The sequence below is a fragment of the Aythya ferina genome, assembly GCF_964211825.1.
Source record: "Aythya ferina genome assembly, chromosome: 3".
NCBI lineage: Eukaryota > Metazoa > Chordata > Aves > Anseriformes > Anatidae > Aythya > Aythya ferina.
The window spans coordinates 70,225,188-70,251,629 of NC_140298.1; the positions used below are offsets into that span (position 1 = coordinate 70,225,188).

The 26,442-nt window shown below is 37.3% G+C and overlaps 1 protein-coding gene across 5 annotated transcripts in view; it reads right to left on the bottom strand.

Moving 5' to 3' along the window:
- Nucleotides 1–257: 257 nt before the first annotated feature.
- ATG5 (autophagy related 5) overlaps nucleotides 258–26,442 on the bottom strand; it is a 77,589-nt gene continuing 51,404 nt past the window's right edge. For all 5 annotated transcript variants that reach the window (XM_084513577.1, XM_084513579.1, XM_084513580.1 and 2 more), the window contains one exon: nucleotides 258–1,266. In XM_084513577.1, the coding sequence (XP_084369703.1) occupies nucleotides 1,130–1,266 (137 nt within the window). In that variant the 3' untranslated portion in view covers nucleotides 258–1,129. The remainder of the gene's footprint in view (nucleotides 1,267–26,442) is intronic.

A 26,442-nucleotide genomic window follows, 5' to 3' on the forward strand; every position in this document is an offset into this window, starting at 1 on the left:
AACAAAGCAACCCAGTAACCTAAAAATACATCTGCTAAAATAAGTAAAAATCTGTGCAATGAGATTCTAACCTTTCAAATTTCAGATTGATTGCCCAGGGACCACAGTAGAAAACTAAACTCAGATGCAGGGAAGTATTAGCTTGGAAAAGCCTCAGCTTTCCAAAACTCAAAATTATTAAAAAGCAATACATCTGTTCATCATTCTATGATTTAACTGTTTTCTGCTCTATGGGAATAAACAGCAGGATACAATAGTTTGCAACATCCGTTTACTTTTTTTTTTTTTTTTTTTTAAACTTTTTAAACTAATGTAAGAAAATATTCTCACAGAAAAAAAATAGATGAAAACAAAGAAATGCCATGACAAATCCTGAGACAAATTATCCCACATCATTGCTAGTCTATGAAAACTGGTTGGAATAATAAACATACTGGAGTATTCAGTGACAGCATACAAATCAAAAGTATTTGTAAATTATTAAGTTGTGCATGTTTTTAAATGACAAAACATGCCATGGGTTTACTTTTAAAATCTCTCACTGCTTGTTATCAAAGTTAAAAGATCATTTGCATACGAATACACATACTGTAAACATGAAATTCTCATTAAGGAAAGATGGGTTTACAGTAATTTGATCTTTTACAAAAAGCTATTGGTAACTAAATCTCTCAGTGTCTAACTTTCTAGAAAATTAAACCAATGTTTCCACTCTCAAAGTTGAAACACTACCGCTTTAGGAAATAGCCCTGTTTATTTGTTAATCAGAAATACAATCGAGTGGCATATTTCCATTTGCTCGTCGGCTGACAGTTTCAGCTTCATTATATTTTACAAGAAAACAGCAGACTTGCAGAGGTCCTGTAAATTCTTTCATATCGCAACTGAAGTTTAATTACAGCGGTGAAGAAAAGCAGCGGTGATGCAAAATAAGATCAGCCCAATTGCCCTTATCTGATGATAGGATCTCTCTTCCTGTTTGGCTTGCAGCAGTGAGGACTTCTTGTTTTGTTTCTTTTTCTTTTCTTTTCTGGTCAGGCTGCCTCTCTCAAGACTGACTGAAGCAAGAAGTTAACGTGTCCTTATAATTCCAGCTCGAGAATGATCCTCATACCAATATAGCCAAGGTTCAATCGGTAGGTCGGGGAATGATACTAATGTGAAGAAAATTATCTGGATAGCTCATATGTTCGCTTAGCCACTGTATTGGTGTTTCCAGCATCGGCTCAATTCCATGAATCATGATTTGGGTCTTCTTCTCTCCATCTAATTCAAAGAAAAAGAGAAACCACTAGTATACCACTCAAAATGCACAGAAATATTAAACATTTACCTATACTTAATTTACAGTAGATTGAGTTGGTGTTACAGAGTTCAACCTTAAACAGGACAAAAAGCAGGAAATATTGGTATGGAGAAAGCTGAGATTTGTATAATCTAAAACAGAAACTTTGCATTTAAATAATTCCAAGAAAAAGTTGGGTAAAAATGAAACTTAACAAAAGCACCTCTCTTCTTCACTAGTTGCAAGTTTTTTCCTATGGCGATTGCAGCTGGGTGTCAACACAGTTCAGGCATACCCATCTCTCCCAGACAGAAGCCATACAAATTTTATGCAGACCATACTTGAGATATTAGGCTTCTTAAAACTTACCAGGGAAGTTGTATTTTTAATATTGTACATGCTTTCTGCTGAAAAAGCTGGACTACATGTACTATGTCATATACATAACATATGTAATATTGCTGAAGAAATTTTGTTTACTAGGAATAATTTACTAAAGTCTCTAGCAATAGTACAGAGAGTTACTCAGAAGACTGAGTTGGCACCAGCTTTTTCTCACTTAGTTTCATCTCTCGGAAAAGCTATGTTGGTAAATGATTCCCAGTATGACAAGAATATATTCTAAGAATATTTCAATTCTTTTTATTTATATTTGTCCCGGAGGATGCAAGTACTTTGATCCTTTGGTTCAAATGATGGGAACCAGCTAAAGCAGCTGACACAACTGTCACAAAATGTGAACTAAAAAAAAAAATAAATTAAAATTTATTTCAGAGTCATGATATGAGAAGAGCATTTAGAATATGCTCCAAATAATGGCTGGGGGGGGAGAAAAGAAAAGCAGTGACCTTTTTCTGTTTTTATACCATACTCTGGCATTCTCACATGGACCTACCACAGTCAGTGCTCAGAAATATCACTGCCTTCTCTAACTGGCATTTTATCCCCCTGCCATCTACAGGACAGAACAAAGCACTGTGCTGCCCAAGAGTTGCATGGAAAAGCAGAACCTACGAAGTAGAAGTACCATTACTGGCTCTGTCATTCAGCTCCCCCAGTTATAGAGCAATTCCTATTTGGTAACAGAGGTAAAATCTTATTTGTGTTTGGTAGCCAAAATGATTTGACAGCTGCCTGAAAAAGTATTTGTATTTTAGCTGGCTACCGATGCCAGCACAGCCTACATTATTCTAGGAACAACCATCCCTGGATATACTGTTGGCTTTATACCAGTAATAACTTCTACTGCAGAAGCTGACAGTTGTGTGCCTAAAATACAGCATTATACATTAGTTACAGGCTACCTACATATAGTACCATATTCTGTACAAATTCTTGATTAAACATAGAAAGCTTGATTCTCTAGATGGCACAGTTATATATGTTATCATGCTAAATTAAGCATAAACAATTGCTGGCTTCTGGTTTTATTGTGGACGGGACAGAAATCACAGCACATCATGTAAAATAAACATCTGGCATTTCCAACCAAACCAGGTATTTATTGGGCTGAAAAAACTACCAATCAGGAGTTTAAATGCCAAAAGGAAAGATCTCAGTAAGCAAGTTTTTTATGCTGAGAAGCTGGCAACATCCAAATAATATCAATATGAAGTAATTGCCAAAAATATATATTTAACACTTTCAAAATAAAATCAAATTTTGGTTTTCTATAAGTTGGCCACAGAGTTGATAACAGGTATTTGCATTTCATAACATCAGTTAATTGCCAGAAAGAACTAATTTGCATACAGAGATGGCAGAAAAAACGGTATTAGTTTCCAGATTTCTTTTACAGCGACTTTGCCATTGTAAAATGGGGGAAAAACCTGCTGAGCTCTGGAGAAAACTTTAACAAGAGTTAAATTATAATCACAGGGCATAGAATTTCGTGTTACATGCCAATATAAGGGATGCATTACTGCAAAATTTGATCATACACCTTATATTAAAACAATTTAAATGTTACTCTGCGTATTCTTAAAAACAATTATATTTTCCACTTCCTCCAGATCTGAATGCTGTCCTTAAATACAACTTGTAGTTATTCATACAACTCTTTCATCTGTAAATTTAGTAAGAATGCTCTTATTAATGGGCTGAATGATGGAAACATTAAGAGTATGGTCAAGACAGTCCTCAGTTTTCTTCCTTTTCAACAGTGAATCATTTGCAATCACTCTGCACATAGACATTATCTGGTCAATTTAGTACCTCTAAAGTTTCACCAAAAAATGGCTTCTTTACTACTTTCAAAGATGCACTATGATCTAATGCCAGGCTTTTTACAAATTAAAAGAAGATTAAGAGAATACAAAAGATTAATTTGAAACTATTCTGCTCATGAAGAATGCATATTGGCTATTACACATCCTTGTTAACTACTCCACGTGTATGAACAGTTTAACCTTAGTCTAGATTGTGTTAGCCACTTATACATACCTGACTGTGTTCAGCAAAAACTTGCACCACAATGGATTAAAAACTTTATAATTTGACTATCGTTTTCTTGCTACTGTACAAAAAGCTTATGAACTCTTTCCTTGACTACTTTTACTATGCAACAGAATATTTTTGGATCCTTGTGCATATGTGCGCTAACTTGATGCCTCTTGCTTTAAAATGAAATGCAGATCATCTGGGTGCCCCCGTACACCTTTCCCTACCTAGCTGTCCCTTTCTCATACAAATCTTTTATTCTGTTCCTCAGCAAACTGAGAAAGTCTGAGGTCAATGAAGAATTTATGGTGTAATTAGAGTCTACATCTCTGCATTAGCGTTGTTTGTGCCTTAGTATTATCTCTGAGAAAGCATCACTTCTTAATTCTTTTTTTCCCCTTGAGGCTTGGCTAAAGAGATCTTATCTACCAATTCTGTATTCATTGTAGCCTTCTTCCACAAAATCTATTGTTTCTACTTCAGCATCTCCCCTCCTCGGACCATAAACTCTCACTTAAGTTGCATTTACCAAGCTTTCTTCAACTTCCACGTTGTGAATAACTTCCCCATTTTGAATCACAACCAGAGAGCTTCTTCCATTGATGGCTCCTCCACCTTACATGTATGTAACAAAAAAAAAAAATAAATGCTAATGGCAAATACATTTTAAAAATTGCTGAAAAATACTAATTTTCTCAATGGCTGCCTGCCTAATTAGCACTGACCATTACTGGTCTGATCTGGGTTCTGGTAGACTTGTTAGCTTCTCATGAAAGCTTCATCCACCTGGTTTGTATCTGCAACAGATCTGCATCATATTTTTATTTCCATTACTGTTTGTAGGCTTTTAGGAGTTGCAGATCGCTTTGTATGCATCTTGACATACAAAGGATTGTCCTCTGCTTCCCTACCCCATGTACCAGTTGCTAAACACAAAATATATTTAAATGAGTGGCATAAGATTTAAACAACTTAATTACATAGAAGATTAACACCATGCCATCGGACCAGGCCTATAAAAATTAGAGCTAATAGCTTCGCTCATCTGTATTGCATGGGATTCAGACCTGGTAGGATCATAACTGTCAGTACTCATTTCACAATATGCTGTAATGTAATAGAAGAAAAAACAGAATATTCTTAAAAGAAGTGAATTAAAATCTTCTAGTCATCCCACTGACTTTTCTCTTTTTATGTCAAGATAGAACTGGGTTACGTGTTAGGTATCAAATGACCTACAGATGGTTTCTTTTATCTTGTTGCAAATTAAGGAAGAAGATGAAGTGAAAATATCAGAAAAATGAAAGCACAGCAATAAATATTTCATAGAAAATTTTACAGTGTATGTACACAGTAACTATTTACTTTTAGATCAGAATGTTTTTTAGATTACTGAACTGATGTACATGGGATAAATGTTTTAGCATTTATAGAAAAGCTTCAAGACAAATTAAGTCGTATTCTACCAGAGTGACTGTCAAAGGAGTAAGTGATTTTCCTTGGCTTTCCCTGTGAAAATTCATGAATTCAAAAGCCACTACGAGCCCCTGAAAGTCACCAGTGGCCAATGATAAGCAGAGATTGTAAGGCTTGTTGGTAAAACTTCGCCATGTTCCATCTGCAGAAGGCACACAGGCACCTAACTGTGGTTGCCTGTTGTGTACCAACATGTGCTTGGGACATTTCAGATCACTTAATTTAGATGCCCTAACTCAAGTGTTGCAACACAAAGTAGGTACCTGACCAAGGCTAATAAAGCATGCCATGTCAGAAGTTTTCCAACTCTGTACAGAACACAGAGAAATTGGCAGCTGAGATACAATGGAGAGAAATAGATGTCTGCCTAAGCACTCCTGATCAGGAAACCACCCAGATCCAGCCAAAGAAAGCACTGGTACAGGACTCTTGCAGATAGGCATCTGCTGGAAGGAAACAGGAGATGGTGGCTGTTGCATTTCAAAAGAGTCCTTGAGAGAGAGGCTCGAAGCACTCCTCCATCCTGAGGAAGCTTTAAGTCCCCTCTCCCTTCTTTAAGGAGAAAGCCCTACTGCAATATTTGCTCTCGCTGATCCTGAGCTTCCTCTAAAAACCTTTTGGGTTCAATAACGATGGGGAGAGGGAAGGAGACGAAGAATAGAAAATATGCAATCTTCAGAGAAGGTAGGAAGACGTGTAATGTCACGGTAACAAACAGAGGGTAAGGTTTTCTATTTCCTTTAACCACATAAATTATCACTTGCGAACTAAAACACTCAAAATTGGAACAAGAGAATTAGCTTATTCAGCATCAGTTCAGATTGTCATACGTACCCCTGATGCAATCTAAATACACTTTTTCTACTGAATCATCTTTCTAGTTAGAAAGGAAGAAATAAAGACGATGGAGGGAAGGAAAAAAGATTGCTTCCAAGATTCAAGTGCCCAGGAACAGAACGGTGAGAAGGAACTATTTCTGCAAAGGTGCGCATTTCAGCCTTTTTTCCACCCATATTAACACCATAACACCTATCAACGCTGCAGCTAGAAACTCCCTTTCACCTACCCCAAATCCCTTAAAATTCCACTTAAAATTCCTTAATGGCATGAAACGCTTCTGTTCGGACTTGTGGCCTCTTAGCAAGCACCTGTCAGGGCAATTTATCTGGCTTAAATTCTTTCACTGATAGACATTACAAAATACTCTGGATTCAGCAAGAATTTCCCTGGAGTGCTTCAGTTAGAACCCTCTGTGTGCAAGGACCTCTGCATAGCATGTCCCAGAACCTGCCTGCAGTCATCAAAATGGACAACGCAGAACCCCCACCTTCTTATTCAGGGCTGCACCATTTTCTAAATTGGCTTTAGAAGCCCAAAAAGAGAAAACAGTACCCTGTACTAAAAACTAGAAATTCAAGTAACGTGCTTCTTGCATGATACTTGGCCACAGGAATACATTGGACAGGACTATACTGAAAAGTATAGGGATTAAGAATAAACAAAGAAAATGTCACGTAGTAGCAGCCCTAGAAATAACGTAACAGAATTAGTTCCCAGCATTTTCTGCTGTGAAATGGGCATAAACATTTGCTTGTTTATCTTCAAAACACATCATAGGTTCTGGATTACATGATACTAAAGGTATTCCCACTGATGGGTTATACCACACAGTAGAAAAACTCATCTTGTGTTTGTGTTACAAGAAGCAGAGTTCTCCTTTTGTGGCTGTGCTATGGCACTTTCCTTTTCACCTCTCCTGCTCCTCAGATCACCAAGCAGCAGCACAGACCTTTAGGTGCAGGTACTTTGGGCAGCCAGAACACTCCTTGACCATGTGTGCTCGAAGCTGGTGCCTCAGACATCTCAGAATCTGAAGAGACAGACTGACATCTTCATGGGGAAAGACTTTAATCTCTTTAGCATCTCTTAGGAAAATATTTACAGACAGAGAACCTTCAGTAGTCTTTTTCACACACAGCGGCAACTACTAAATCCATCACTGACAGATAATATTGACTATTTTTAAAACCTAAAGCCGAAACTGAAGGTAAGTCCCTGGCAGGCAAAGGTGAAAATTTCCTTCTGACCACTAGATGTTTGGTTTAGCACAAAGGACTGAACATGAAACTGTGCACAATGATTTCCAAAAGACCACACTGTTCTGCAAGCAAATAAATCCAAAGCTTCTGTGTTTTAATCTGCAATCCCAGGTGGTAAGAAAGAAAAAGAGGGTGGTTGGAGTCATCCCTCCCCTCTCTATGGGGGGCAGGATGGTTACTTTAGGATATGCAGAGAAGAGGCAGCCCCAGACAAGCCTTGTGGTCTGAAGACCTGAAGTACTCCAGTGGCTTGTGCACCAGAAGTAGAATATAAATAAACAAGCATTTGTTAATTGTGCTTTACTTTGTGTGCTTTAAAGAGGTGCTACCTACTTAAAAAACAAAACAACAACAACAAAAAAAAAAACACACCCAAAACTGCAATACTGGCAGCAAGGTTTCAATTTGATACAGGGACCTTTCAACTATTAGCACTGAAACTAATGAACAGCATTTAGCTCCTCAACAATAACCTGTTCAAAACTGAAAATAATTCCAACAGCTGAAATTTGAAGTGCCAATGATTAGATACCATTTACAGGAAAGCAATTGCTTTCATTGCACATGCTACAAAAATCACATATGCTCATTAAAATATCTGTAAACTTAAAAAATAACCTGAGTATTTATTAACATTTTCACATTACTTTTAATTACAGTTACTTTAGCCAGATATTGTATCTTTTTTTCCTTTATAGCAGACTATTTCTTTGCTCAGCCAGCAAACCTAGATATGGAATGAAGTCAACCCATCTATAAATCAACTATTCATGCTTTGCTTTTCCTAAGTACCTTTTAAAAATAAATTAGTAGTTAAAACCTTATTTCAACTTTGTCCAATTATAAACTCAAATCATTTTGGAACACTTCTGCAATCCATTTCTAACAAGTGCATTTGTAAGAGCAACCGAAGTACAGAAATATGGTGAGATGTTCAGACTGCACAGCAGCAATGACCTCAAAATAAACGTCTCAAATACAGAAACTTATGTTTTAAACAAATCTTACCTTCTCAACTAACAGATACTCAATACCTATGCAATTTTATGGGGTGAAGACAAAAAAAAAAAGTTGAGGTTGGTCTCAGGGCCAAACAATCATTGCTCTTTTGAATGAGCTCAGCACAAGTACTTCAGGCAGGGAACACTAAAGGTTTCTTCAGTGATACGAAATATTTAAGCAGCGATAACTTTAAGGTCTAAAGTCACTATACGCATTCTGTTGAGCAGGGGTTTTTACTTTTAAAATTGTTTAACTAGGAATACGTTTTTTTAATCAATAAAATCTTTTCATCAATTTTCAGGAGCTTCACTCTAGTGTATTTCAACCATCACATCAAAGGCTCTTCTTACTTCCCTGCGAATGACTTTAATGCAGAAAGGACCCTGCTATTCACAGTAGTAGGTACCATTGCCATAAGTGACTCACTCCCACAGCAATCTCAACATACTTTCCACTTTGCCTTAATCGTGCATAAGCTAACAAAACCCTTATTCCCTTCCCCTCTCCTAATTTTGGGGGGTAATTATCAGTTTAAACAGAAATACAGATGATATGTTGGGTCACAACTGCCAAGATATGCTTTTCAGTATACTCTGACCAAGAATGAGAAAACGCAAAAAAATCTGAGAAGCCACCTCTAAAATAGCCTAGCCACAACAAAAGGTTCCTTCTGACCTCAAAAATGTAGAGGCTGATGTGTGACACGATGGCACAGCACTTGTCATTCCTGCTAACAAATCCTGCCAGCACTGGGGAAAGCCACTGATGCTGATTCAGGTGAAGAACTCACACACAAAACACACGTTCAACACATTGGTCAGAACAAGTCTTCTTCCTCAAAATTACTACGTATCAGGAATAAACGTTTTTCCAAACACAAGAAGCATTTTGAAGAACTTCAGTTCCTGGATGTAATCCAACTGCCCAGTACGAGTATAGATTAACAGCCGGGTAGATCTTGTTAACCGGCAGCAATCTCTCTCTCATTTTAACCATTGGTAGTAACATGAGTTCAATTGCTCAAATTGAAGGTCACAGTCTTCCTAAATACATTCACAGCTCTGGATATTTTACACAAATAAACCAGACTTCTTTTAACTGCAGCAAGTTCCCGGCCTCGAGGACAATTAATGGTAAATAAAATCCAATACTGTGTATTATATTTTTTTAAAAATATCTCTTTTTAAAGGAACATTAAATTTTAATGGACTTGAACAACCCCATGCAGATAATTTCTAACTCATTATTTTTATTTTGTTCTGCTCCAATATAAACAGTTCAATATCAATCTCTCTCCACCAAGGATTGTTTTGTCATTCACATCATCTGGCTCAATATCAACCTTCATGCCTTGATCTTACCAGAGCTCCCCATAAGAGCTACAGCGTCTTAGGTCCAGTTCTATCCTTTTGGACTATGTTAACTTCAAATAAAGCAGTTTTGCTTACTACCTGACTATAAAAGAGTAACCGTGCAAAACATCTTAAGTATTCCTCCATTGTGACACTGCCATGAAGTCCACAATCACTGAGCTAGAGCTTTAAATGTTTTGAACAGTGTTATTGTGTTATTTCTTTACATAGTTTCAACACAGGCCAGTTGGTTTATCTCTACATGATCTTCTTGGGGCATAAGCATCTCCTGTTGGAGTTTAGACATTTGTAAGTTAAAGGAGAGGAAAGAGTTTCCTTGTCACTGTTATTTAGTATGATCACATTCCCTGGATTATATTCTAGCAGTCCTATCTTTCTCTATCCTCAAAATGAAATTAATCACATATACAACATTATCATCTACATTAAGTATCATCAAATACTCTGAACAAACCAAATACTGGGCATCACCCCTATTCATCATTTTCTTCATGCAATTTTTCCTCTCAATTTCCTGCCATCTTCTACCTCAAGTCAAACCCCAGGTTAGATAGCCACAGTTCTGAAACATAACGTGGATTAAGTTAGTCACCCCACACAAATGTTTATCATGCTTCAGAGCAGTTATGAAACAATTTTAGGAGCAGTTATAAAGCAATTATTTGAAGCATAACACAAGTTATGCTTCAAATATCATAGCAGCCACATAGTATGCAAACATTTTTCTATTCCATTAAAACAGAATTAGAGAATAAATTATCCTCAAATACCAGTAAGTTCAAGTTGCACGTGCAGACTTTTTTTTTTTTTTTTTTTTTTAAAGTATTCTCCATGCAGTCCAAAACAGTAACAATAATACCATCTAATTCAGTCAAGGGGATCTTTCATTCTATAGAAGTCCATGCAGTGGAATGGAAAAGCAGTTAGAGTATGGAATTGAAAGCTTAACTTTAATAAAAATAATAATTAAAAAATCTTGTGTATATCATAGAAGCTTTTAATGGGGTTGTTGCAAGTAATTCCAAGCTAATCTATGACAACCCAAAAACGGTTCTCTTGAACCGCTCACATGTTAGCATATAAAAGGTTTTAGAAGACCTTACAGTGACTGAGCCTGAGATGCTTCTCAAACACCTAAGCCCCAGGAAGGGGGAGATATTTTATAAGCAAACCACTGGAAAATATTCTTACGTCTTACATTCTTCCTAAGAATGAATCCCACACCCTCAGCATCCAAGCCTCAGCCTTAATACACTCAAGTTAAAAACTGAAACTTGATTTTTTTTTTCCTGCAATACGCTTAAGTTTGGCTATGCAGATGTGAACAAAGAAGCAAAGTTCAACATAAATTGTGTTACCGTCCATTTACCGTACAAAACATTTCTATATACAGGGAACAAACAAGGTGTGCATTAAGAGACAAGCATTTGAATGCATGACAAATTGAGCCCAAGTCATCCATAATGTTTCCCACTGCTGAGAGAAAGCCAAACCACTTTTAGGAGTTGTGCAGCTTTTAAAACTGCAGACACATTGACTTATGAGTTAACCCTTACATGTACCATGCCCTTAATTGAGTTTGAGGTTTCCCTTCCCTCTAAACTTTCTACAGCTGACCTTCAGAAATTAAAGCTAGTTCCGTACACAGATGGGGAGCTAAATGTAACCAAGATGGTTCTTGAAAAATGGAAATGGCTGATAAAGATTTTTTTTTCTCTTTAAAGATTGCTACAAATCAATTTGCTGTAAAAAGACTTCTTGTTGCTAATAGTTCATGAGGATTTTTATAATGTCATTGTTTTCAATCATATGGTTTTCCCAAACAATTAACTATTAAATTCTCTATACAATCACATTATATATTCCCTATGCATATGCACATGCATATACTTTTAAAGGTTTTTAATGGCATTCTTGAACTTTCAACCTCTATGTTACTACAAGTTACTATAATTCACATCATGCCTGCAAATATTCTTCAATTGTAGCGATCGTCCATCTTTTATAATGAACTTTTCGGCTACTCAAATGATAAACTATTCCTAGCAAGACAAAGCAAAGGATTGCTGTTGCTGTAAAACAACAGTCAATACAGAAAAGTCCAGCAAGTTCACTTGTTTTCATCAAGCCACGATGATAATTGTTAGTTTGTCTGCCCAGTTTAATAAATCAACCTCAGAAGTGGACGTTCAGACATAATTATAGTTTAAAAACATTTGCCTGAGAAGTGATAGGAGATACACACAGATCAGAGATCTAATGGTTGCTATTTTATGTTTTGCACCTTTCACTATTTAACTGGAGAAAAATAAACTGTTTTTGCCTTTTTAATGCTACTTCCAGCAATATTATTATGACGTTTAACAAAGTAAACTTCACAGGCAAAGTAAACATGAAAATGTAGATGAGCTTTCATCCAATTAACCCAGAAGTATGGACAATTTTGTTCCATGTCTGACAAATTCTTCAACCTCTGCTAAGCTGATCAGTAAAAACCCAGCTAATTGAATCCATCGATGTGAAAAACCACAGGCTCAAGTCTGTACTGCATACATCAAGCTGAAGGATTTCTGCTTCAGCCATGGCGGTAATAGTCAGTGGGGTCAGGTCAAAGAGGGTTAAAGTGAGTCAGGATATAGCCAAAGGAATACATCAAACACTGATTTTAAAAGGGCAATTAATCTTAGACAGAAATGCTTCCTGGGGAATGAGATCTCAATCTTAAGAGCACACTACATGATGTAGCAGTAAAAATGTACATATACAAGCTTACAGAGCTTTCATCCTGTGATCACAAACAGAAGGGGAGTGCTGTTTATCAGAGAAATACAAACCCTTGCTAAAATACTTACATTAGCTTCTTCCGGGCCCTTACTCATTGAAAAATAAATTCTGTAATGAGCAGGCAATATAGTTTGCACACATGAAATATCTTTTTCTGTACACATACCAAAGTTCTTTTGAACAGATAGTAGATTAAAGTATTTAGAGATCGCTACTGCAATACAATTAAAGAATTTAGTCTTGAAAAATTTAGGAAGAGTTGATAAAATAGCAATGGAATACCTGTAGGGCTCTTTACACTGAACAGTAACTTTTTAAATAAAGTGACAAAATAGATACCTGTTCAGAGTTTTGATGAAAATTCATTTGTAATAGTTCATTTTATTTTTTCCGTAACTGAATTCCAGAAAAGTTAGCTTCACAGATGATCGACTGTCATATTCTCTTCCTTTCTAGAGAGAGTTTGTCCAGTAACCTAATCTTTTCTTTATAATCAATAAATTAAATAAAACATTATATATAATATTTTTCTTTAGAATCCAGAAAGTTTTTCCATTTTAAAGCAAAAAACTAGTTCCATAAAACACATACATGCAGCATTTGCAAACAGAATTTACTAAGTTAATATCATTAGTAATATTACCGGGAATCATTAGCTATGCGGACAAAAGACTGCAGCACACAACTCTGAAATGAGTTACAGCTCACTAGTTTGTGATTTTAGAGAGCTGGCTCTGCAACTACACTTCCATCTGAGGATACTGATCCCCAACATCAAGAGTGGCAGAATAGGATCTAATAGGATCTATTTGCTTATCTGGTACACAGGTAGCTTCTTTGCTTTAATTGCCAGTGAATATCAGTTTGCATTACGATACTGGACTCAGTGACACTTCCCCAAGTGTAGACACCCGCAGCATTTTGCCATGGTAAGTGTGGTGATGATGCCCATCAGGGGAAGAAGGGCAAGGGGCACAAGAGGCATTCACATCTTCAATGATTACAGCACCTCTACCCACATACCAAGCCACCACACAAAACTTTCGCTCTGATACAAGAACAAGCTTGACCTTTATTCTCTTACAAATATTCTCCAAATCACAAATAAAATGGAAAATACAATTTTTCCATTGAATGTAAAGTTCCCAACATCTCTGATTAAAATAAGCTATTCAAGAAAGGGGCAAGCACTATTAACAAGTGCTGCTGAATCCTCATATAAGACCGTAAGACAGAGTAAATACAATGTTTATTAGTGGATTACTCATTTTACATTATTGGCATGGCTACTACCGTTCTCCTCATTTTTTGTATGTCTTTTAGTTTTGCAGGTTCTCTGTTCTCCAGCCCCTTAAGATGTTTATCTCCTGTGAAAATCAGGTCATACGTATACGCACAAAGGCGGAATATATAAAGACCGCAAAAGGGAATCAAGGAAGACAGGAATAATTGTACTCAGCCCCTCATCATAAGGCTACAGTACACAGATCTAACTTAAAGGTATAGATGTAGCTCATGAAATGGACCAGGACACATTCTCTCAACCTTAGCGCAAGTGTTCAGAGAAACAGCTCATGCCTAATCAGCTAAATTATCTCCCTGTCCACAGCAGGAAGGACACAAGGAGTATAGCGATAGGACAAGGGGGAATGGCTTTATGCTAAAAGAGGGAAGATTTAGATTTGAAATTCGGAAGAAATTCTCCCCTCAGAGGGTGAGGAGGCACCAGCACAGGTCACCCAGAGAAGCTGTGGATGCCCTCAGAGTGTTCAAGGCCAGGCTGCATGGGGCTTTGGGCAACCTGGTCTGGCGGGAGGTGTCCCTGCCCATGGCAGGGGGGTTGGAAATAGATGGCCTGTAAGGTCCCTTCCAACCCAACCCATTCCATTATCTATATGGCTTACAAAGAGTAGGTGCCAGGCTGCTAAACCATGAACACTGATAATTATTTATTTTTTTTCTGGGAGAGCGTTAACTGGCCTAGAGCACAATCATGCCAAAGAACTGCTAACAGTCATACAGCACAAACACCACATGTTCTAGCCCTCTTTTGTTTACTAGAATAAATAAAATTTCAACACCCCAATGACAAAATCCTGTTGTCACTGTAGTATCCTGGTTGAGAACTTCATGTTGTAAACCTTCAGAGGCTGACTACTACCTTCTAAAAGCTCTGGTAGACTCACTGAAGTTTTCAGTTACATTTTCACCAGTTGTAACTGGTTGTGCACTAAAGGCAGCATGCATTACACATCAAATCAACCTTACCAGGATTATGCCCCTACTGAAAAGGAGTAATTTTGAACATTCTCACATTTTCGATGAAGTTTACTGTAATAAAAATAATACAAAAACTCATAAGCATATATACATGTACTTTGTGTACTTTAGTTGTTGCTAGCATGCTTGTTTCTGAAAGCAAGAAAACATGAGAAGCTATGAGAAAGCTTTATTTTCCTCTGTGAAGTTTTTGATGCCTTAGTCTCTCATACCAAGTGAACTGTGAACTTGCTCTGTGATCTCCTTTGGGCAAGACAGACTGATTTAGATTAGGATTCAAAAAAAATCCAGTTCTTAACTCTGCTACTGACCTCTGCGACCAGGCGCAAGCCACATCCCCTCTCTGTGCCTCTAATTTCTCCTTCCTTTTTGTCTCTTCACTCATCTTTTGTCTAAGTGATAAATTCTGTGGGAACACACTGAAATGTCCATACAGTGCATAAAGAACCTGAGGGCTGCTCCTAAAACACAAAAAATATTCCTTTTAAAACTGGAAATGCACGACAACCAAAACATTTTGTCAAGATACTTTTGATTCCAGCAGATTTCCTACTAGAACCCAAATGTGTGGCAGACTACAGACAAAAAACTTGCCTCGTTTCTAGTCATTTTCCCAATCCCAACTGCCTAGATTTTGAGATCCATAGCTATTCCACCAGGAATTTGGGGGTAGGACCTCCAAGCTTCCAGGAAGCGTAGCTCTAACGCAGCCCTCAAAGCAGGCTGCTCTGCAGTGATACCACCACTCTTCTGCAGAGAATTCCAGCAGTGCTGGCTTGTAGCTTCCAAAGAGAATAAACTCAATTTTGAAAAAATTATTATTCTGCTCTGCCGAGGATTTTACTTTCTCCATTTCATACTACTACTGTTAATAATAGACTTATAAAACTTTGTTGTGCCTGAATAAAGTCATTGGCTTTCTGACAAATTTAAAGAGAATAGTCTGGAGTCTGATACTAATAAAACTTATTGGGTGGCCGACAGAATAAATTTAGTTGAAGCTTAACAAATTTCCAGAGGCTGGTCCGAGAAACGGGATTATTTCCCTATTTGCTGTACCTCTTCCTGCATTCTACTCTTTTGAATGTGCATGCAAGTGCATGCCCAGAAACCACTTCTAAGTCACTCTGAACAAGCATATTATTCTTGAGATATTAGAAAAGTTGCTAGATGGAAGAAGAAAGACTAGGAAAGGGGCTGAGGACACGCAAGTTACCAAGCAGATAATCCTTGTATGGTTGATTGAGGTACAGTTGGATCCAACCTTAAAACAAAATTATGCTGTTTTTGCAGCAAAGTTTTTGCTGTTCCATGCAAAAGACCACAACCAGCTCCAGGCCCCCCACTTTTTTTTGAGGGCAAGAACATCATGAATACAGAAGCCCTCCCCAAATATAAGAAGCCACATAAAGAGCAGAGCTGCCACAGCGCTAACCCTTAGATTATTTGCACCTTTATACGTAGTCATGACTAATAGCTATTAGCTCTATAACCTCAAGCCAACCTCAGGGCTTCCATCCCCTTTGAATCGAAAAGGCCTACTAAATCAAAAGTATGCAATTTTAACACAGAAGAAAGCCACAAATCTTTCCGCTTGAACTTTAAAAAAACACAACAACCGGGCCTGATAGGTATGGGGAGGTTGTGAGGGAGAGGGGTAAAAAAAAATAAATTAAAAATCGAAACAAAAGAGGAAATCAGACAGTTGAAAGGCAGATACAGATGGATAATCTAAACTGATGGCCTGGCTGGGGAAAGAAAACAGGAAAAAACAGTGATTCACACCAAGAAGGAGATAGATATGGTGACCTCTAACATGGAGAGCACCATTTTCCACCATTTTCAAGGATGCTTGGAGGTGGATTGGTTTAAATAGTGGTCTGGATTTCAGCTCTGACCTACTGACTCTCACAGCAGAAAAGACAGTGGACTGGAAGCTGATGGCGAGACAAAAATGGATTAGCAGTAATAAGATTGGGAGCTTCTAAACACCTTTCAGTATGTCTGCACACTACAAGGCCTCTATGCCTTCACAACACTGTCATACCCACGTGGGGAAAAAGTGTAGCCATTAAACTGCCTAAGACTGAGCAGGACTAGTTATATTTCTATATTTAGGTGGCCTGGAAAAGTACCTCAACACCGGCACCTCAATAGCACTGCAAAGCAGAAACCAGGCTGCAAAGAGCACAAGCACCCAGCCTTATTAGCTAGACACGTGGAGCAAAAACTTCCTACGTCGGTTCCCAAGAAGCAGCCAGGATCAGGATGCTGCTGTACTGCTCTCCTTGCTTTGCAGCTCCCATGGTCCTGCTAATTCTGACCTCAGACGCTTACTTCACTTCAAATGAAAGGCATTCACACTGCATCTGTTTAACTCCTCTATTACACTGTTTGTCACTTGCTTCAAAATTAAGAGCCCACACGGCAAATCTAATCGGAATTCAATTTTCTGTTTGGCTAATTTACCGGAAGTCGGTGCTTAGAAAACTGGGGGGAGAACAAAAACAATTAATATGTAGTCTCTCATACAAAATGCATTAAAAAAAGCTGAGACTTAATTGGAAACAGTCGATCACTAATTTTACAATATCATTCAGTACAGCAAGTCTTAAGAGAAAAATCCTGGAAGTCTTTTTGATCCTTGTTTTATTTCTGAAGGAACTAATGACACTGCTGTAGAAAGAGGTCAGTTCACACAGCTTTTCTGAATGAACAACAATGCTGTGAAAACTGGGATTGATTGATAGCCTACTGTTTGCGTCATTATGTCCAAATGTTTACCATTTGGGTCTTCAAGGAAGCATGAGACAAAAATCAAAACAACCCTTACGAAGACTTCAACAACACTGGCAAATTAAAATTGTATCCAGAATTGTTTAGACATGATAGTAATGGAAGAAAACAGTTTCCTTCTGCATTATACAATTTTTTATCTTCACATCATGTACGATGTCTAAAGTTTCTGGTGGGGAAGAGGAAAGAGGCTTTCCCTCCCCCAGATTCATTCTGTTTGCTATCATTTTAACCCTTTGCATACTCAAGGCATTCCATTAAATGCTGTCTCCTCTTGCAGTTGTCCTGTAGTTAAGATCACACCCTGTACATCCCCTTCCCCTAAGAAGATGAGACAACTTTTAACTTAACCCTTGGGAATAGTTTTATAGGAACCTTGTAAACATGCACTTTTTTTTTTGATTGCTATGAGTTATTCACATGCTTCTTTTTGTTTTTTTTTTCCCTCAAATTTGATAAACCCTGTAGTAGAGAACTTCATGTCACTATTTCTGAAAACAAAGGTCCCTTAATCAGCAGCTGGAACACCTATCACCAGGTGAAAAAAAAAAAAAAACCAAAACAAATAGGTAACAATTATATTTATCCATTATAAATGACATTGACACTGTAAACATGGTAGTCTAATCTACCTAACCTCAGTAAAACAGCGGTAAATTAAGGAAAAAGAAAGACAGTAGGGAAAAATAGCCATGGTTTAATCTCCCTTTAGACACAGAACTAATTTTGTCTTTTTTTTTTTTTTTTTAATACCTATAAGTAAAATGCTCCATCATATCAACTGCATGATCTTATGCCGTATTTGTAGGCAATAACACAGTCTTTAACATCATCTCTTCCTTTCCTGTATACCAACTATAACTAACCAGTCTAAGAGATCCCAGGCAACATAAAGCTTCATCTAAGCCTCCATAATATATCAAATTTTGTTATGAACAGTAGTAACATTAAAAAAAAGAAAAAAGAAAGACTGCCTTTCTAGAACTGAAATTGCTGCTGACAGCTCCAGTTAACTTCACAAGGACTGTCCAATTAATACAACCACTTTTGTCTGTGCAGGTGGCATCCAGAAGTACAGGAAAAGAAATGAGAAAAATTTACAAGCTGTGGCATGACTAATCAAAATAATCTGATTCTAACCCTGGAGTTTTCATGAATACCCATTCCAAGTGAGTATTCATGAAAACCAAGCTGAACTAGAAAAGACATCTGTTATGGGCTTAGATTCAGAAAGACATGGTACACAGTCAAGAGAAGTAAAACTAGGAAGTTTTTGACTGCTGTCTGGAAAGGATCTTCGTGAAATTTTTGGATTATGAAATAGTGGAAGAAAGGGGGACAACTGGAGTATTTTGTTCCGGACTACCCTATGTAGCTAGGATATTTGATTTCTTGGAAGAAGCTGAAAAAAAAAACAAACAAACAAGAAATCTGAACTGGGAAATAGAAGAATGGAGATAGACAGTCCCTAAGTAAACGTTTCAGGTTTTCATATCCAATAGCACAGAAAATGTTTGGAAAACTCTACGAAACTGAAATATAGATAATCAAACACCACAGGACAAAAGGATGGAAAGCAAGAAGAAAGAAAAAAAGTAGAACTGACAATAACTACTTCACTGAAATATCTTGATCTATTTTCACTACATGAACTACTAGGTAGAAACAAAGGCAAAACCAGAAACAAAGCATCCCCCACCCTAATAAGAGATTATCACGACTGAGAACTAAACAAGAACAGTTTAATATGCTCAAGTTGCAGAAATTGTGAACATTTACCTCAAAAGACTTGACAACGAAGTTAAATCGCTTACTTTCTGGTAAGGTTTCCTAGTAAATTCTAGGGAGTCGTGAATCAGTAGTGCAGGAAGAGCAACTTAGCACCTTTAAATATTACCTAGACAACCAAAGACCTCCCCAGGTTTGATCTCAATTGAACTGAGCCTTTAGATGAATTTAAGTAAGCAGTATTTATGAAATTTAGTAACAATGCAATGTAATGATACAGAGCACAGAGTACCCATAGCAAAATTTCAGACTGAAGCGTCTTTCTTTTATGACCTGGCAACATCACTGATAAACTACAGCTTCTAATTACAATAGCTAAAAAACAGAAAATGAAGTGTCTTAGATATATTACAGTAAGCTGCAATGGGGAGGAAGAAGAGATTAGCTAATTAGTTTGGGGGATGGGAACCTTAATGTCAGTATTTCTTAAACATGACAAGTAGGATTTCACTGCTTCCCAAACTTGTTGTCAACACAGGAGGATCAGAATGACAAAGAAAAAAAGAAAAATTTGAACTAACCAGGATGCATCAATATTAACGGCAAGGTGATCAATCAACATTTTTGTATAACCAAGGAGCTAAACAGCTGGCAACAGCAGAAGAGACCTTCCTTAGTCAGTTAGCAGCTGTCAGACAGCCACCAAAGAACATGGACATTAAAAACTCAAACTGAAACTTGGGGATGGCCTCAGGCAAGATGTTTTCGGAAGCAACAGCGCATTAACGCCATTGTACAGATGCATGAGTGAGAAGTGATGAACCATTCTGATAACCCACGTTTAATACAAATGCTGACTAGAACAGAATAGAAGGTGGCTCTAAAAAAATAACTTACTGGAAGAGGGCTAGTGTGTGGTCTGACACTATGTCAATCTCAGTGTAAGAACAGGATGCCAGTCCCAAACTTTCTTCTACCTGATGACTTGGTCTTACTGTTTCTGCTGCCCCACAACTGCAACTGCTGCCTGTGAACCTGCTAAATATGCACCAGGGAAAAAGAAAGACTACTCAACTAATAAGAAAATAACTGATTTAATGTATTTGCTATCTACATACTTAGGTAGAAGAATAGAAAGTGTTGTTAGATCAGTTCTAACCTAGTTTTCCAGGAGAAAGGACTGTCCTCCTACTGCTGTACTGTGAGGTTAAAGAAGCATCTTCTCTGAAGGTCTTCTCCACATTGTATTATTTTTAAAGACATCTACTACCTTGACTGGTAGCAATTCTTTTTCTAGAGGTAAGAGGTATTCTTCAAAGCAGTCTCCTAACATCACACACCCTGCTTCCTAGCTATTCAGTGTTCTTTTCTCAGCAGCAGAGCTCTGTGGGATGCAGCCTGCTATGAAATAATTGGACAGCTTTCACAAACGAGCATAAGCCATAGAGAAAAATAAGTTTTTTTTTTTTCTATTTTCAACAGAGTGGAAAATATTAATATTCGTTAAATTGCCAAATTTTAAGTTTTCACACCATACTGTTAGGACACTGTTCATCTTTAGGATACCATATGACTACTTGCTCATGATATAATTTTGTCTTATTCAACTTACCTATACAGCTTCTATGAAAATTAGTCAGCTGACATAAAATGTGTCATCTTTAATGTAATAAATTGCATTATATTTGCCTCAAGATCTGGGTTGAAGGAAGTGACTTGATTATACCTTCAGAAAAAAAATTATGACTGAAAGATAATTAATCTCCTGGAAAATGTAAATATGTTTTGGAGTCTCAAGTTGAAAGTTAAAACAAATCCATCTATACTTGAATCAGGATGTTCAGAGGAGAAAAATAAAAAAAACACACCAGGGTCAAGCTATTTTACCTGTCCTCCACCTGACAGAGATAAAATGAATAGGATTTTTTCATTGACCTCAAAAACGTGCATATCTAACCTCACTACATTCAGAGAAACTGCAGGTAACTACAGTCAACTTAAGGTCATTTCAGAAAGTTTTAAGAAACGCACTGACTTCTTGGTGCTTGTTCTAATTCAAAGTACTGCTTTTCTTCCCACTTTCTCAACATTTCTAGTAATGTGTAAATTGCTTGATAGTGTTTTGACAAATGGGTTGCAAACTGCTGTGCACTCCATGACAGAGATTAAGCTATTTAGCAACCCAGAGAGGTGTGCACCATACAGCATTAATTAAGTGGGGTAATATACACATAATTGAATAAAGGACCAGCTTGAGGAGAAACAGGGAAGTATGGGTTGCGGATAATAACTGCTCAAGTTTTTTTTTTTATTATTATTTTTTAGACAACTTCAATATACAATAAAAGCCTTGAATAAATAGTTTCATAAGCTAATTTAAATAAAATGCAGTATTTAAACAATTACCCACAGCCTGTAACAGTCCAAAGCAATACTGACACGGTATTTTACAAGGAACGTTTTAACTATGAGTGTTTTAGTGTCACCATGCAACCTGTTCTACTCCTGACAACGTCCTTAACATAATGTTTTCAACAGTTGCTAATCAATGTATATATTAAATCCACATACAAATAAATACGTTATTTTCATTGAAATATTTTTTCTCAGCACAGTTGAAAGGGAGACTTAATTACATCCATGTTTCCTAAAGCAAAGACATATAGACACCATGGGTGGTTCTTGAAACCATTCCCTTCCTCTTCTTGTGGTGGTCCTTAAGTATCTGGCAGCAGGAACAGCTCACATACATGGCTACAAACACTGAGTCTGAAAATCATATATTCTGTGTTCCCACGGCACAAAGCTCAGTTACGGATGTCACCATAGACAAGCCATCACCACAATTACCATGAAGCTTCCAGTTGAATGAGAAGTCATTGGAAAAGACAAAACCATAGAGGAAAAAGGGAGAAAAAAAAGTACAACAGATGGAGGAAAATGGAAAGAATCTCACAAAGACTGTACTGCAGTGACAAGAAGATGCAGCTAATGTCACTGATGCACTGATTTACTAAAGAAGCGGGGGGGTGAAAAAAAAAGAATCAAAAATTATCCAAGTTACTTTTTGAAAATAAGAGTGAGAAAGGTTGAAAAATTGCTCTGCCAATACCTACTGTCTTCAAGACTATCTTTGATTAGATATTACTATATTTTCTTTGTTCACAAAAACCAGGTAGATGCTGAACTTTGATAATTCTGAATAAAGTCTGAAGATCCTAATGTGGAAAAAAGTTTGCCATCATTTTTTAACATACACTTAACAGTGTATGTTATTTTATCACATAAATGCCTCAACTGGAATAAATTTAAATTATAAATAAAGACAAAACATGTTTACAAGATCAATAATTAGAAAATATCAAAAAATGTCCAAGAAGGACATTTAAATTGTCAATTTAAACAATCTTGAACAGAGGCTATTTTTCTTTCAGAAACTTTCAGAAAGATTTTCTTGTGGCAAGAGATGGTATTATCTTTTTATAGATGACATATTAGACCAAAAAAGACAGAAGCATACATATTTTTTTTTTGGAGGAAGAGCAGAAAAGTGATGAGAAGCCTGGAACTTGACTGCAGAGATTGCCTGGCATTTGTACAGTCAAAGCCCCAGAGCTCTCACTGATTCCAAGTACAAATGATCAAGCTGTTCAGTAGCACTCAAGTTATTCACTACTTTCCTGGTGCTCCCATCTGTAAAATGGGTGGTTTCATAACTCAGCTTGCCTAGCATCACATAAGAATGAATTCATTAGGGGAGAACTGAATCCAACTCCCAAGGGCAGTATTCAGCTGCCTTAATCATAATGCTTCCTGAAGTACATTAATTCTCCATCCATCATTGCAACAATCAGGAAAATGATTTTTCACTGCACAACCTAGACAGTCAGATGTGCCTAGACAAAATTCTCACAAAAAAATAGGTGAGGTGCTAGAGAATAATTACAAATTGTATAATGATCAGTGGGCACGTATACAGATACTAAGATCGGACAGGCAGTCCACTATATTGACAACTCCCAAATTTCAAGGATTCAACTTCAAATGTAGTTACATTCATTTGAAAGAAAAAACCTGTGCATAGCAACCCTGGTTTCCAAAAATGCTTGCAAAATAAATTCTCATATATCCATGAAGCAGTCAGAAGCCACTCAGCCCTACAGTCTCCTCTGCATTTTGAGCTGATGGGGTATGTATTGACAGATGTAGCCTGTTAACCTCTCAGTGTATCAGAGGGGAAATGAGTTGACTGAGTGGAATTCATGGAGACTGCAGCAGCACACACATGCTGAGGTTCAGCAGCCTCAGGAGTCTGTTCCACCTGCTGGAAAAGGGAGAATTTCATCCAAGTTACGGGCACTAACATTTCTTCAGGCAAAATGCAAAAGTGACACTATGCAGTCTGGTGAGTTAGTGGTTTGAGTGTTTTTTTTCTTTCTATGTAATAGCTCGGTGCTGTAGTACAGCATGACCATTTAAGAAGGTACACATCACATAAGAATAGCGAATGAGATGAGTAGATTAAGCCAAAAGAACAATCAAAGCTCTTTCTCATATTCTGAGAATGGAAAGACATTAATGGTGACTGGCATATCAGGAGAGAATCCTTAGAAACTGAGGAGATACTGCATGAAGGCAAGCACTATGAATATTTTTAGCAGAATGAATTTTAAGATGAGCAGACTGAACGGGACATACTAAAAGAACTGTGCCGAGCTAAGTCTAAAGGGTGTAAGAGAACAGCAAGAAGCAAGAGTAAGGCCAAGGCTAAAAAAGCCTTAAAGAAATACGTAAGATTTACATCAGTGAGGATGAATGTCATTCTGGGAGTAGCACTGGGAGAGTCATTGGAGACAGTGTATTACTGGAACACAGTAAAAGTAGAAGAAAGTTGTAGAGATGATTATCAGAAGTCAGATGAGCCAGATCAGACTGAACCAAGGTGCATGTAGGAAAAGGAAGCTGCTGACTAGACAGAAAACATCACTCAGATGAGTCAGCCTTTTCTGTTCTTTCCCTTCTTTTTGAATTCATCATCTACCTTTTCTCAGTGGGCTAAAATAAGCAGATTGCTGATTATCTCTTAGGTCCTCTCCCTCATTTATTGGCCAAGTTGAATCTCCAGTGAGCAGTGTATAATAGACTGGAGCAGTCAATCATAAACCAGTGCTGCTCTTCACACCTCTTTTGTGCACTTCCCTGTGCATGTTCCTCAGCAGTAAGAATCACATGCACCATCACTAAGTTGTCACAGGCATCCAACTTTTCAGGTAATTTTCCATAACTGATCCTTTCTCTATCATCCCTCAATTTTGCATAGTTCCACTGTTTGATATCTGACTGCCTATGCACCCTTATCTTCTTGTCTGGCCAGCACAGGACACTCTTCTCAGCTTTGAATTCAACTTGCTTCTCCAAACAGTTCTCTGGGCCACGTGAATCACGTCACCAGCAAGGCCTCCAGCCCCATTCTTTCACAAACGCCTTATTCCATCTCAAGTACACGATCCACTTGAAATGTGCTTCTTTTCCTCCCTCATCCTTTTATCATCTCATATCCCACTTACTCTGTCCAGGTGTTCACAGTTATTATGTCATGTTCTGGCTTTTGCCCCAATCTCTTTCATCCTACCACATTGTTTATAGTTGCCCTCCCCACCACAGTTAATGACTCCCAGATCTGTCATTTTTTCCCAGACTACTTGTTTAGTCAGTCTGCCTCTCCCTCCACAGGCTCCTTGTATCAGTCCACCTCTGTACAGTATTCATGTTACTTTCTGCACTTAGCTCAGACAACTTTCCTTCTGCTACCTCCTAGGCAGGAACACTCGGAGTGTGAGAGGAACAATCAAATGCAACACCACAAGGCTGTGCTGCAGGAAAAGTTCTGCTGAATCCCAGATAGCTCACGCCTGTGTGAAGAATCAAAAGTTACTAAACCCTTCAGTTTGCACATTGCACAGTAGAATCTTAAGGATCAAAGTAAGCCAAAACTAAGCAGATTTATACAGAAACAGGTACATTCCAATACAAATTTCAAGTCCCCCCTCTTAAGTGTAGGAATCATATCTGTTTTAGTTTCTTTTCTACCAAGTAATCATCAGTTTTTGCTCCCGCTGAGTGAACAGTACAGTTTTTCTTTTATCCTGTAACGAAAATGAAACACAGCAAATTTCTAACCTGACATTAAAGGTCGGTGCATTTGTCAACTTCTGCAAAAAAGGCCTACTAATGGGAAGCGTCAAGTAACTGGTACTCTTATAAAGTCACATTACACTTATTCTTTGAATGACGTCAGCAATTAGCACTCAGTGATGCCGTTTCTAAGCTGTAAATTATACATTCCCCACCTGAAGGTTTAGCAAATCCACATAAAAATGACTATTCATTATAACCTGGAATAATTTCCATACACATGCTTATTGAGTTTCTTTCATTTAATTTGTGTTCTTGACTGTCTTCCAAATCAACATGCATTGTCTCTTACCCATATATTTAAATTCACCTTGTGTGTTTTCACTAATGTTTGTAGGATCCTGAAACTTGAGTACTTAAAGATGGTTAAACTTGCTTGTGCCAACATTCAAGTATCTACTTGTATCTCGCTTTATCATTTGGACAGTTAGTTGAAAGTATTACCTAAAATAATGCTCTAAAATTGTTGTTTCAGAAAAAAAGGGACACATGGCTAGCAACATTCCACATTTTTCTTACCTTTTGTTATTTTTGAAAATTGTTTCCACGTGTTAACAAGTATTAAGCAGGAGTTAAAACATACTTTGATGTTCTAATAGATTTCTGAGGTCACCACATTTCTTAAAGAAATCCATGACAACTATTTGACCTTGAAATATGCTTGCATACAACATTTCATAGATTTTTACAGTGATTTCAAATTTAGTGCTGTACTGTGAAAAGGTGCTGATACTACACCAATAAATTCTGTACCACAATCTTCTCTATAGTACCATACATTTCTCAAAATGAATTGTGATTTACTGACTGAGAATTCACCCATTTATAGAGCCTGGTAAGACACGACAGCAAGAACGAGATGGAAAATGCTTTATATGAAACAATTTAGATGACAGTTTACAGAGTACATTGCTTCCAAATTTATCCCACCTAAAAATGAATCAGTGTTCCAACAGCTGTAATCTCTGAGGCTAATATAAAACCC